Source organism: Zootermopsis nevadensis, unplaced genomic scaffold (assembly GCF_977971745.1).
Source record: "Zootermopsis nevadensis isolate Lab colony 2312 unplaced genomic scaffold, Znev_1.0 Znev_ptg000004l, whole genome shotgun sequence".
In the NCBI taxonomy this organism is placed as follows: Eukaryota; Metazoa; Arthropoda; class Insecta; order Blattodea; family Termopsidae; genus Zootermopsis; species Zootermopsis nevadensis.
In genome coordinates, this window is record NW_028259136.1 from 3,906,658 (window position 1) to 3,918,792 (window position 12,135).

The window sequence follows — 12,135 nt, forward strand, 5'->3', positions numbered from 1 at the left end:
GCGCATCATCTGCTACAATGGGATATGTCTGCGTGAATCTAATATTGCCATTGCATTTTGTAGTGAAGGGGTTCATACACTGTAGTCAAGGTTACTTTTTAAATGGATCATACTGTAGTAAGCATTTAATGTACTTGCATGACTGTGTGTAGCAGTGTTCTTAACTTAGGTACTCTGTAAATCTATATTACAACTAAAAGAGTATGAGCTATTGACCAGTGAATACAAGAGATAACTGAAATTTAGTCATATCTATGTAAATATTTTAAGGAATGGACGTGCTGCATGAATATAAGTTAATGACAACATCTGTTCATATTTCAGTTGTTCATCCAATGGCCTGTGATGCATGCCAGAAGGAGGGTTTCTCAGGTTTTCGATACAGATGCCAGAAGTGTCATAGTTATCAGCTATGTCAAGACTGCTTCTGGCGTGGTCGTGTTTCTGGTCCACATACAAATGAACATGAAGTCAAGGAGTACACAACTTATGTGAGTTACTTGATATGATCACAGTTTTGTTTACCATGCTGTGTTTGTAATTTTGTGTTTTGTTTCTGAAATGAATTTTACCTGAAATGTAAGAGGTGAAGTACTGCGTCTGTTTGCATCTGAGCTCTGTCTCCTGTCAGTTATGATAATTTGTAGAGTCAGTTCTAGCATTTGTGTAATTAATTGATTTTGTTTTTAAATAGTATATTTCCAATATCAGTTGATACAGCACATCTAATTTGTTGAAATAATGCAAGATTATATTAAATGCAAGTTCTTTTTTGTGTTGTATCATATGGTGAAATAACATTATTTTTAAGTCTTAGACTATTGCAGTTTGTTTATGAAATTTTAGACTTCTGAATGTATTGCTCTATTTAAGAAGTGTTCTGTGGTATGTGAATATGTTGATGGTAATTCGATAGCATCAGACAGTGAGTTGATTAACATCTGACATAGAAAAGATAAAATATATTTACTGAGCTAACAGTTGCAATGGGAGACTGCATGTGCTTGAACGGCTATCATCAGTGCAGTAAATGTGTTAAAGGAGTATAAAAAATAACTTTTTTTGCTTGTAGAAATCTCCAAGTAAGCAGATTGGTCACTCCTTGCGCAAATCATTCCGCTGTGTGCCTGAGAAGGGTAAGACAAATATCCCACGATTCCCCGAAGAGCCAGAGAAAACGCTCAATCTCTCCCATATAGTGTAAGTTGGCGCATGTGTTACATCATATAAAGAAGAATAATCATGCAAAGTTTAGATATCGTGTATTTTTTAAAGCCTGTGATAGCGTAAAATCTGGTTTCAGAAAGCCAATCTTGCATGCTCAAGTTTACAAATATTGTTTATTTTTATTTGTGAATTCTTTATTTTGTGTTTTAGTCCTCCATCTCCATTGCCGTCCCATAACGGTTTTCCCGAGAGTTCCTTTGCTTCACCGTTTGATGGAGGCTCTATGGATAGCCGTTCTACAGGCAGAAGGTAAGTTATTGTTATCACACATTAGGCCTGCAAGTACTGTTTTCATTGTTTTTCCTAGTGCTTTATCATATTTGGTTATATTTATAAGCCAATTTGTATTCCTTTCATTGTTCATTCTTTCTAAATTCGGTATCTTTTTATTTGTGTAACATTCTGTTTTTCCATGCATTAAAGCTGTTTTCATTTCTTCCCAATATTTGTATTGTTTATTTTATTCAACTTCAGAAAGTGCAGATATAAATATTCTAGACGTGATTCAAGTTTGTTGTATTTTTTAATTAAAATATGTATATTACATGCTTAAATGTGACATGGTTTTGAAAAGTGGTGTTTGTCGATGTTACAGTGGCATGTGTTCAAGCAGTCCAGGGCGATACACGTCGAGTCTTGAATCTACTCGTCTGGATGATGAGCACCGACTGATTGCAAGATACGCTGCTCGTCTTGCTGCTGAAGCCAGGACAGTGGTGAGTGAGAACACAACACAAGGACATTTGAAGAGCATGAGTGATTTATTTTAGAGAAATAATTAAAACAACTCTTTTCTAAAATTCTATACTTTAAACTTTCAGGTAATGCAGATTAATTTTATTTCTTTATTTGATTTAGCTGTAACTTCCAATATAATTTGAATTTCAGTATGTTTGACATTTATTGACAGTCCTCTCTGTTTTAGACTTTTAACTATAAAGTTTAGAGTTACAGAGTATGAAAGAGCTTGCAGACTGCTTCCTAAAAACTGAATAACAAGAACAGATAGTACCTTAAAGAGGTGACAACTTCCTCCCAAATTCCCTAGATTGTTATCCATAATCATCCTACTCATTGACTTCTATATAATGTCCAAAGTTGATACATTTTTAAGTTACTAAATGAATATCAACAAATTCTGCCAAATGTGATCAATTTTAAAATAGTAAATTTAGATATTAGATGTTAATAAGTTGCCAGAGCATTTTATAATTATTTATTTACAATCTGTTGGATACAAATGCCTGCTGCATTAACATTTGTTTGTTTTATTGTTATTATTTTTTTTATTATTCTTGCTTGTTTTGTTTTATTTCTGTTTATGTAGGTGCAACCTCAAGTACAAAGGACAGCGCCAGTACCACATGTAGTAGTAGGTATCAGCCGTACTTATTCATTAATATGGATTGATCATAAAGTTCCATGAAGCATGACAGCTAAAATTTTCTTTTTAAACTTATTTTAATTTTTCCAGTGTTATCCATAACAGAATGTGGAACTTTATGGCTCCTGAAACAATGAATGGTGAAGTTAAGCAGGTCATTACTGCTTTCCTCCTCAGCTACAGTGGGCTGCCTAAAAACATTTAGCACTTGTATGCTATACCTGCGAGTCACTCTACTACAGTCTGTAACATCAGGAACCATATGTTGGCAGTAGTTATCAATTATAGGGATTCCCTTATCGCTGTTATGGCTATACTGTACTTTTTACTTCTTTTATAGTAGAGGGTATTATGTGTTACTGTAACGTATATGTTTGAAATTAGTTTAGTGATCATTACAAGAAAGTGAAAAGTCTCTTTCAAATTTTAATAAGGCCACTGACTTTCAAGCAACATTTTGTGAACCGAATGCTCATAAATGGAAGAATGGATGTATTTTAAACAGAGGCAGGTGTTTCATTTGAATTTGTTGCATATCAGGGCCGTGCTCCATCAGAAGGCAGCTTGAGCCTGGATACATCACGTGCACAGAGGGAGCTCATCAGTCAATTGGAGGCAAAGAACCGGGAGATAATGCGCGAGATAGCAAGGTTAAGGTATTACTTGTTCATGTTGTGCACACTTCATCACTAGCACCAGAGTCAGTTCTGTTTGGAAAGCTGTGAGAACCTCAAATCCTATTTTCCTATGTTATGTTTAGTGTGATCATGACTCATGTTTAGCAAATCTGTAATCCATTTTTCAGCCTGCTTTCTTTACATGTGAAAATAAAATGGTTACATGTGTCATAATAAGTTCTGAATCAGCTGACCAATTTTCATGAACATAATGTTGCAGGATGTCACCCCACTTAATAATCTCAAACACTTTTAACACCAACAGTAGCTACCAGTTTATGTAAGATCCCCAAATGTTGTGTGATGGTAGTTTTTGAAAAGATGCCTGAGGATTATTTTTGTATGACGTATATAAAGTAGCAGTATAGTGATTGTATAAAGTTAGTTTTGTTCTGATGGCTGTAACAGATGAATCAGACGTGTGTAATTTGTTATGGTGTTGGATCATAAGCCATTATAATCCATTTAAGGTTGCAGTGTGATGGGTCATCTGATGACAAAACTTTGTCCATTATTTTCTGTTGTCCCATAAGCACTCTTCATATGTCTGTGTTTAATCTTTCTCTGCTCTGTTCATGTATATTCTTTCACATAATATCTACATGCTCATTGGTCTCCCCAGCTGTCATTAATTTGGCAACTTTTAATGCTCACAGAGTAATCATGTTGTCATCATTTATGCATAACAGCTCATAAATATTCTTACATTTGTGTGAAGTAATCCTAATAATAAAAATCATAACTTGCTTTTATAGTGCATGATAACTCGTAGGTGGTTGTTCAGTGTTGTAGTGTTTTATGTGAATATGTGTATTTAAGTTCCTTTTTAGAATTACATTGAAAGTGGTCTTATGTATGATGTATGTAATGGTTCTCAACCTGTTTCTACCACCCCCCCTTGCAGACGCCAACAGCAACTGGAGGCAGCAGGCATTGGTCCAGGGGCAACAGGAGAAGAAAACCCTGCATTAATGGCTGAGCTTCGAGCTTTGAGACAGAGAAAAGATGAATTGGAGAGCCATTTGGGTGCACTGCAAGATTCACGTAGGCAACTCATGGTTCAGCTGGAAGGCCTCATGAAGCTGCTCAAGGTCTGTCTTAGCACCAATCTACTGTCTATGTATAAAATCCAATTTTTATAGTTTTTAAATTTTAATTTTAACATTTCTTTTTAAATTTTAATCGTTATGAAATACATGAGTGTGTCGTGCATTGGGGGAGATGAAGAATGCATACAGGATTTTAGTTAGAAAACCTGAATGGAAGGAGCCACTTGGAAAATATAAGCATACATTGGAGGGTAATATTAAAATAGATTTTAAAGAAATAGGTTGTGAAGATGTAGACTTGATTAATATGCATCACAATGGGGTTCAGTTGAAGTAATTGTTATTTACAGCCATTTTTACAGTCTTAAGAAACTGATAACCACTCAGCTAATCAAGGAATTCTCCATCCTTAGTAGAACTTGAAGGTTGATTACTGTGTTTACAAAAGCCCACTAAGTCTGAGGCCCTCTGTAATGTTTTGTAACTTGTTGCTTTTTATGAAGAGGAGTTTCAGCCCTCCACTCAACCCTCAAACTGGAGGACCACATCTTGCCTGCCCATGGAGTCCTTTTCCTCCATCCACAACCTGAGGACATGCCATGCTGTAGTGACATTAGTGCATGACATAAAACAACAGGCCACCTAATAAAAATCTAAGTTCTTTTAAACATTCTTCAGAAAATTGGATATTATTGAGATACAAGGATTAGCTGTATAAATGATGGATTTTTATCTTCAGTAAATGAACATAAGACCAGTGAGGGATGCATTGTCACGAGGAACCAATTTGGAAACTTTGTGTTATCTAAACTGAAGTACCATACCAGGTTGGTTTGCAGACACTAATGTAAGGTGAAGGAAATGTTCATCTTATTATAGGCTCTCTGCTGTGCAAATACTTTCAGCTCTCTTGAGTACATTCCTTTGATTTATCCAGAATCATCAAGCTTCCCCAAGATCTACACCAAACTCATCACCACGTTCCACAAAGTCTCCTCCACTTCCTCCAGGAGCACCATCTTCACGCTCAGCACCTCCTACCCCAGGAGGTCAACTTCAGCCATCAATGATGACATCTTTGGGAACAGGAGCTGACTCATTGACAGGGGTTGGAGGAGATGTGAGGTCTGCATTTGGGACATCATCATCCCTTATAGGTATGTTGTTCTTTCCTGTCATAATTTGAGCCTGATGTTGATGAACACACCATCGTCTCCAAAATTTCATGGCAGAACTCACTTAAAAAGAGGAAAAATTAATCTGTTAAGTTTCATATATTCTAGATCATGTCTGACTGCCAGGTCTAATATTGAATTGAATATTAAAATGGACTCAATCTGGCATATACTGGTTCATTGTATTTTAATGTTGAACTGAATTTAGCAGAGGATTTCCTATGATGTTCATTCATTTCAACATGTCTGACCAGATCCAAGTTTATTGTAGCATAAGACCTGATCTGAGGCTAACTCATCCAGGGGGCCCAACACATGGGCTGTCTGTCCTCTTAGCTCTTTTTTTACCTGAAGATCAAAGCAGATTTTGGCTTTCTAAACATTGTAGATTTATGATTTAGATGACCGATTAAGTCTGAGAGAAAAATTTTACATACTCATATTTCTACTCAATATCTGTTGTGGTCTTCTGGATTTTAGTTGTGTAAACGGTTACTACTGTTTTGGAGGAACGTTGGTAGTCATTTACAAGACTACATGGTGTCACAATTCAGAAGACGACAATTGGCAGGCCTGTTCTTATCAGTAAATGAAATTGTATTTTGTTTTTCAAATGTTCTCAGGGACATCTTCATCTTCACTGACTGGTTCAGGTAGCAATTCTGCTGCTGGAACAAACAGTAGTGGACGAAGTCTTCGTAATGATCTTCTAGTTGCAGCAGACTCTGTGACTACTGCCATGTCCACGCTGGTACGAGAACTCAATTCAGGTATGCTTCCAAAACAACCAAAACTGATAAGGAGTCCTCAGAAGTGTCTTTTCAACTTGAGTATTCTGTGTGCATGTAAGAGCACGGTGGAGTTCACATATGAACAAGTGTTATTTAATGGTAGGAATTGTATTTAGATTATACCAAGGTGGAAAGGCATTTTCCATATTTAAATAGATTAATAACATGGAAAAGTATGTTTTTGGATAGTTTCATTAAACCACATGGGAGAAGAAAACAGGTGAGATTCTTTTCCCGCATCATGTGTCTCATGGTTATTTTTCTTTGGATGGAACAAATATGAGCCCATGAAAGTATATAAAGGAACAGGACATATATTACAGGTGTATTATGTATTGCTATCTGCTTTATATCTTTTGCTAAGATTATGAAATGTATACTTTTAATTTTGGAGCCAGGGTAGCTCAGTCTGTACAGTGACTAGCTCTGGGCTGGACGACCTGGGTCCGGTGCAGAGGATTTTTTCCTGTAGCCTCTGTGTCCACACTAGCTCTGGGGCCCACCTAGCCTCCTATCCAGTGGGTACTGGGGCCCTTTCCCAGAGGTAAAGTGTGGCTGGGGCATGATCCTGATCACTCATCCCCAGCTAGTGCCGAGGTTAAGAAGGAGTAGAAGGTGTACCGCCTTTCTCTCTCTCTCCCCCCCCCCCCCCCCCCCCCCCCAAGCACCTACATGGCATATAGTGGGACAGCTTTAGTTTTACTTTTTTTACTCTTAATTTTTCTCTTTTTTAATGACAACACATGATTTACTTGTAGTTGCTTTGTGGAAGTACTTTTCAGGGGAAAAAATACTGGATAATTATAAAATGTAAGGGAGACAGAGGATACAAATACCAAAGAGTCATAAAAGTTAATATTTAAACAGTGATCCCCATTAAGACAAATCCCACATGCTTTTAGATTCCTAGGAAATATTTACAGGTAACTGAAAATTAAATTATTTCACTTTATTGCTTTATGTACACTTAAATTTATTGGTAATTGTATGTGCATGAAAATTGTTCGGAATAAAACATAATTTATGTGAGATTTCAGTTTCCCGTAGTAGCATGTATGAATATGGCTGTCTTCTGGGTTGTTGACATGATCATCCTTATGACAGAGGCAGCAAGCATCCATGAAACACTGGTAAACTTCTACAAGACTACATTGTGCAGCAACCCAGAAGACAGCCATCTTCATTATTTATGTGACCAATTCATGCATTTTTTAACACTACTGATTCACATGTCCGTCTCTTGAGGACTAGTATAACGTATTTTTATTTATTGTCAAGGTACTATGAACTGTACATATAGGAATCTAAATTGCCCAAGTTGATAGTTAATTTACTACTCAGTTCAACAAAGAAATACTTTCACATTTATCTACAGCTGAATGACATGAGTGTTAAGTACAGCTACATAGGAATTTGGATTTTTTAAGAAAATTTTGTCTTTTTAGTGTTAATCCTTTAAAAATGTACTTCTTAGTATGCTCACTGCTTACTTACTTGCTTTGTATGCCCAAGATTACCATAAAGTGTTCGAAATGTTTTCTATTATTTTGTCTTTCATCTTTATGAAGTTAATTTCCTTTCCGTTATTTCTGAGTTTCAGGTAGAACAAATTAATTTTCCCAAGTATATATAGTAGTGAGATTTCAGTGTAATATATGTGGTTAATTTATTAAGAAACTCAAAATATTAAAAGGGATAATATTTTAGATGCTTGTTTAAACTTCCTTGTGTAATAACTCTCTGTCCAGGTCATACATGCAAGTAGCATCTCATATTACATGTCTGTACTTGCATAGGTTTTAGATTTTGAGACGATAATATTTACCATAATTGCTTTACTTGTGTATTATAGTAAATCTTATTTTTACATTTCTACACTGTTCTGTGTGTGTTTATTCTGCAGTTTATGGGTGTGCTGGTATCACTCTTAATTGAATGTACTAGCATTAAAAGAATGGTGTTAACTCTAATTTTAACTTTCAGGGGCTCATATTTCAAAAGCGGAATGTTTCTAGCAGTTATTTTAGTCTGATTTGAATCATTAGTTACACAGTATTATTATTTTTTTATGGAATCCATTGTATATTTATTCTTAACCCTCACCCCTCACCCCCAAAGGAAAAGTGATTGTACACATTTATCTCCCTAAAATGTGTGAGATCTTTGATTGGAATGTATCTTGTAAGTTAGATTTCCATTCTGTAAATATGAAAATTGTTACTGATGAATATAAGATGGTTCTTGTTAATTATTTTTATCCCCTCATACCTTTTTTTTCCCCAAAGATATTTTGAGAATGGAGACCCAATATGAATTATTAGAGCTTTTGTACATATATCACCCTGGATTGTTATTTGCATTACAATATAACCCAGTTATAATGTTATGTGCATGTTGCTGTCTGTTAGTTATCTGTTTGAACCGAACTTGCCAGACCATTTCACTTTCTGCACCATCCCCCTCTCTAATAACTGTTGGCACTTCAGGAAGCTACGTGTAATATTAATGTCCCGCGCCGTAGCCGCATGGTCTGAGGCATCATGCTTCGGACCGGCAATACGGAATGCACGCTGGTTTGAGTCTCGGGGGAGAAGAAAATTTCTCATGAGCTTTCGACCAGTGTATTGGACCGGTGCCAACCCAGCATCGTGAGGAAATTGGGGAGCTACAATGGGTAGCATAATCTGGTCGGGAAAGCTAGCAATGGCTGGGGGTTCGTCGTGCTGACCACACGTCACCCTATATCTGGTTGTATGATCGTTCACCTCTGCTTAGGCATGTGAACGTGAGGCCAGTAGTCAAGCTAGTCGGCTTTGGCTCTTTGAAGCTGTTACGCCATGGATTTAATTTTAATTAATGTGTAATATTAATCTAAGTCAGTGCTTCTCAACCAAAAATTTATCATAGCTGTATTCTTCATAAATAATGTGCCATAATCACATTCTTGAATAAATTTGCGATGGGTACATCCAATTTTCAGTAAGGTTGTTAATGCTCCAAAATGTGAGTGTAAGACACACAAATTTGAGTTTTAATGTATGAATTGGGGAAGATGTGCTTAACTTAAATTATAAAAGTGTACTGATGGGAACTCGTTCATATCTATTGTTGGATACATGAAACACTAAAATTATTCATAGTATGCAGAAAGAAATTTCAAGATTGGAACAAAACTAATGTAACACCTTAAATCTTTTTCAAAGATTTATCACCATACAGAATTGTGAGACCCCATATTGAATTTCTCACATGTTGTTCAAGTTATTCCTGTTTGCAAGTTTATACATCTGATATGTAGGTTGGTAATGATAAAGATAGGAAGTAAGAAAGTACAAAGCCGAGTTTGTCTCTGGTAGCGTGATCATATTGAATTTCTCCCATATCAGTAATTAGTGGTCACAGTGTTGAATTATCTTTGCTTGAATCAAAGGCTGTCAGAATAAGTGCAGCCAAGGACTCAAAAGGATGAACTGTGTGCCATTACTCCATATTGCATTGTTATTCTTTGTACTTACCTAGATGCTTTGAAACTGATTGTTTTCTTAACATACTCATAAATGGCTTTCTAAACTTCCTACTTTATTGCAAATATGCCTTTAGATGGTGACACAAGTAACGAAATTTTTAGTTGAGCAGCAGAGCAGTTGCAGTTGTGCTTTCAATTTAATGATTTTAAAAGTGATTGGAGTGTGAATTCAGTTTTTTTTAATCCTTATAAGAAATAGTTTAATCACAGTAAATAACTTGGCTCTTTACACACAATTTATTTTCATGTCTTGCCTTGAACTTGCTGTCTTTTCTTGTCATAATCCCACCCTCTGTTCCATATCATTATAAGTGGGTTATAGTGTATTGTAATGTTTTCCTATTATTAGTGTTTTGCTCCAGTGTGGAATGTGTTGTCTGTAGTGCTAGATGCTAGTCATTAGTGTTAGTGTTGTTCCTACAACCTTGACTGGCTCTTCTTTCAGAGGGCTCTGATCAGGAGGATGCAGATGAGAACATCAGAAAACCACTCGGTACGTCCAAAATTTTATATGATCCTTTGAGTTTTTAGGTAATACAGTGTGATGAAATTACTAAAATAAACGTGATTGATTATCCACTACATAATTATGAATAAAATGATACCTAAAATTGTCTCTAAGAATAATCCGTTTACCTGACATTAAACAGTGTTAAATGTTCATTAAGTTCTTCACAACACATTTGCTGTCTTATTTGTATGTTTGTTGTTCTTGCCATCTCATCCTAGGGCTTGAATGCTCCCACATCTGTTCTTTCATCATGGAATTTAATCATCGATTATGGTCTTCCGAAATGTAACACTATGTATGGTTCTAGCATTTTGTAACTACCTCCATCCTCGGGCTTGAAGAACTAGACCTACAAGACTACATAGCATCATGACCCAATAAACCACAATTAGCATCTTCATTGCCATGAGAACTGCAAATCTTAGTTGAAATTTAGTCCTTCTCAGAAGAAAATAATAATTTACCTGTCAGTCCAGTGCTATTAAGAAGGTAAACAGTCATAAACTTTTCTCAGGCTTGAAAGCTCCTGATCATACAAGTTAAACAATCTAGGAAAGATTTCAGATCCTGAAGGGTAGCATGTATGAAGATGGCTGTCTTGTGGGTTGTTGTGCAATGTAGTCTTGTAGAAGTGTACTGACATTTCAGAGGCGATTACTGCCATCATCATCAGAGTTGTGGTGTTAGTTAACTAGTTAGCTAAGTAGCTAAAAGTGTGGGAAAGTAGGTTACAAAAGGACACAGGAATTACCACTCAGTATTATTGATGAAACGCAGCACCTCTGCTATGAACTGGCGTGTAAGGTCAGAAAATTTGTGGGACTGTGTGAAATTAAGTTGGTCTGTTTGGGTCTGCAGATTTTGAAACAGAGGATGGAGGAGAGCCTGATGGACCTGGCACTACTGCTGCTCTTTGGAGAGAGGAAATCCGTAAACGTTATGAACAAGAGTCGCAATTCATTGCGGAATTGAGGGCACGCAACCTTGGAAATGGACAGGAATTTGAAGATAAGGTATGTTAAAATGTGAAATTTTAATGATTTCAGATTAGCAGCTGTACATAAGACTTTATGTTCTGTATCAGATTTGATTGCAGCAGCTCATCTATAATATACAGTGGATTCAGGTTAATTGAGACATGTCAGGACTAGAACACTTTGGCCCAATTAAGAGGCTGCCCCAATTATACGAAGTTCCACGTAAAGAGTTAAAAGGTTTGTTCTTTAAGATTTGTCCCATATAAATGGCTGCCCCGATTAACTGATGGCCCAAATAATCATAATCTACTGTATACATTCCAAAAAATATTAAATGGAATAATATATTAGTATATGAATTCTTACATCAAACAGTTTGTTTTTCAACTTTGTGTTTCTTACATTTCAGCCTATTAGAGAGGTTTGCAATGGATATGTCAAAGTAAGACAAGTTCTAGAACATACTTGTACCACCTTCTTTCCTGTAAATACTTTCATCTTGCAGAAAGACTGGAATTAATTAAAAATTAATTATTGCACTCACCCCCATTTAGTGCTGACATCAAGATTAAGTAGGAGCTATACCTTCTCTCCCCCCAAATGCTTACATAGGATGTAGTGGGACAGTTTTACTTTTTACTTTTTTAATTTTAAGATATTTTATTTTGTTTAATTTTACATAGGGTGCAGATGGCAAAGCAGTCGATGAGGCAGAGCTGTATGACCATCAAGCACATGTAAGTTCTCTTAACATTTTTCTTGCTCTTTAATTAAACAGTTGTTCGATTGTAGTCCTCAAAAATGAATTTAAAAATGGA

The 12,135-nt window shown here is 36.0% G+C and overlaps 1 protein-coding gene across 8 annotated transcripts in view; it reads left to right on the forward strand.

The window, feature by feature from the left end:
* Positions 1–12,135, forward strand: part of Dyb (Dystrobrevin) — a 35,382-nt gene that overhangs the window by 16,604 nt on the left and 6,643 nt on the right. For 4 of the 8 annotated variants that reach the window (XM_022071088.2, XM_022071089.2, XM_022071084.2 and 1 more), the window contains exons 8-19: positions 325–491; positions 1,073–1,200; positions 1,378–1,476; positions 1,823–1,943; positions 2,555–2,599; positions 3,152–3,267; positions 4,193–4,379; positions 5,275–5,494; positions 6,136–6,282; positions 10,275–10,322; positions 11,199–11,353; positions 12,001–12,054. In XM_022071088.2, coding sequence (XP_021926780.1) covers positions 325–491; positions 1,073–1,200; positions 1,378–1,476; positions 1,823–1,943; positions 2,555–2,599; positions 3,152–3,267; positions 4,193–4,379; positions 5,275–5,494; positions 6,136–6,282; positions 10,275–10,322; positions 11,199–11,353; positions 12,001–12,054 — 1,487 coding nt within the window. The remainder of the gene's footprint in view (positions 1–324; positions 492–1,072; positions 1,201–1,377; positions 1,477–1,822; positions 1,944–2,554; positions 2,600–3,151; positions 3,268–4,192; positions 4,380–5,274; positions 5,495–6,135; positions 6,283–10,274; positions 10,323–11,198; positions 11,354–12,000; positions 12,055–12,135) is intronic. The other 4 variants (XM_022071086.2, XM_022071087.2, XM_087342907.1 and 1 more) reach the window with 4 other exon arrangements.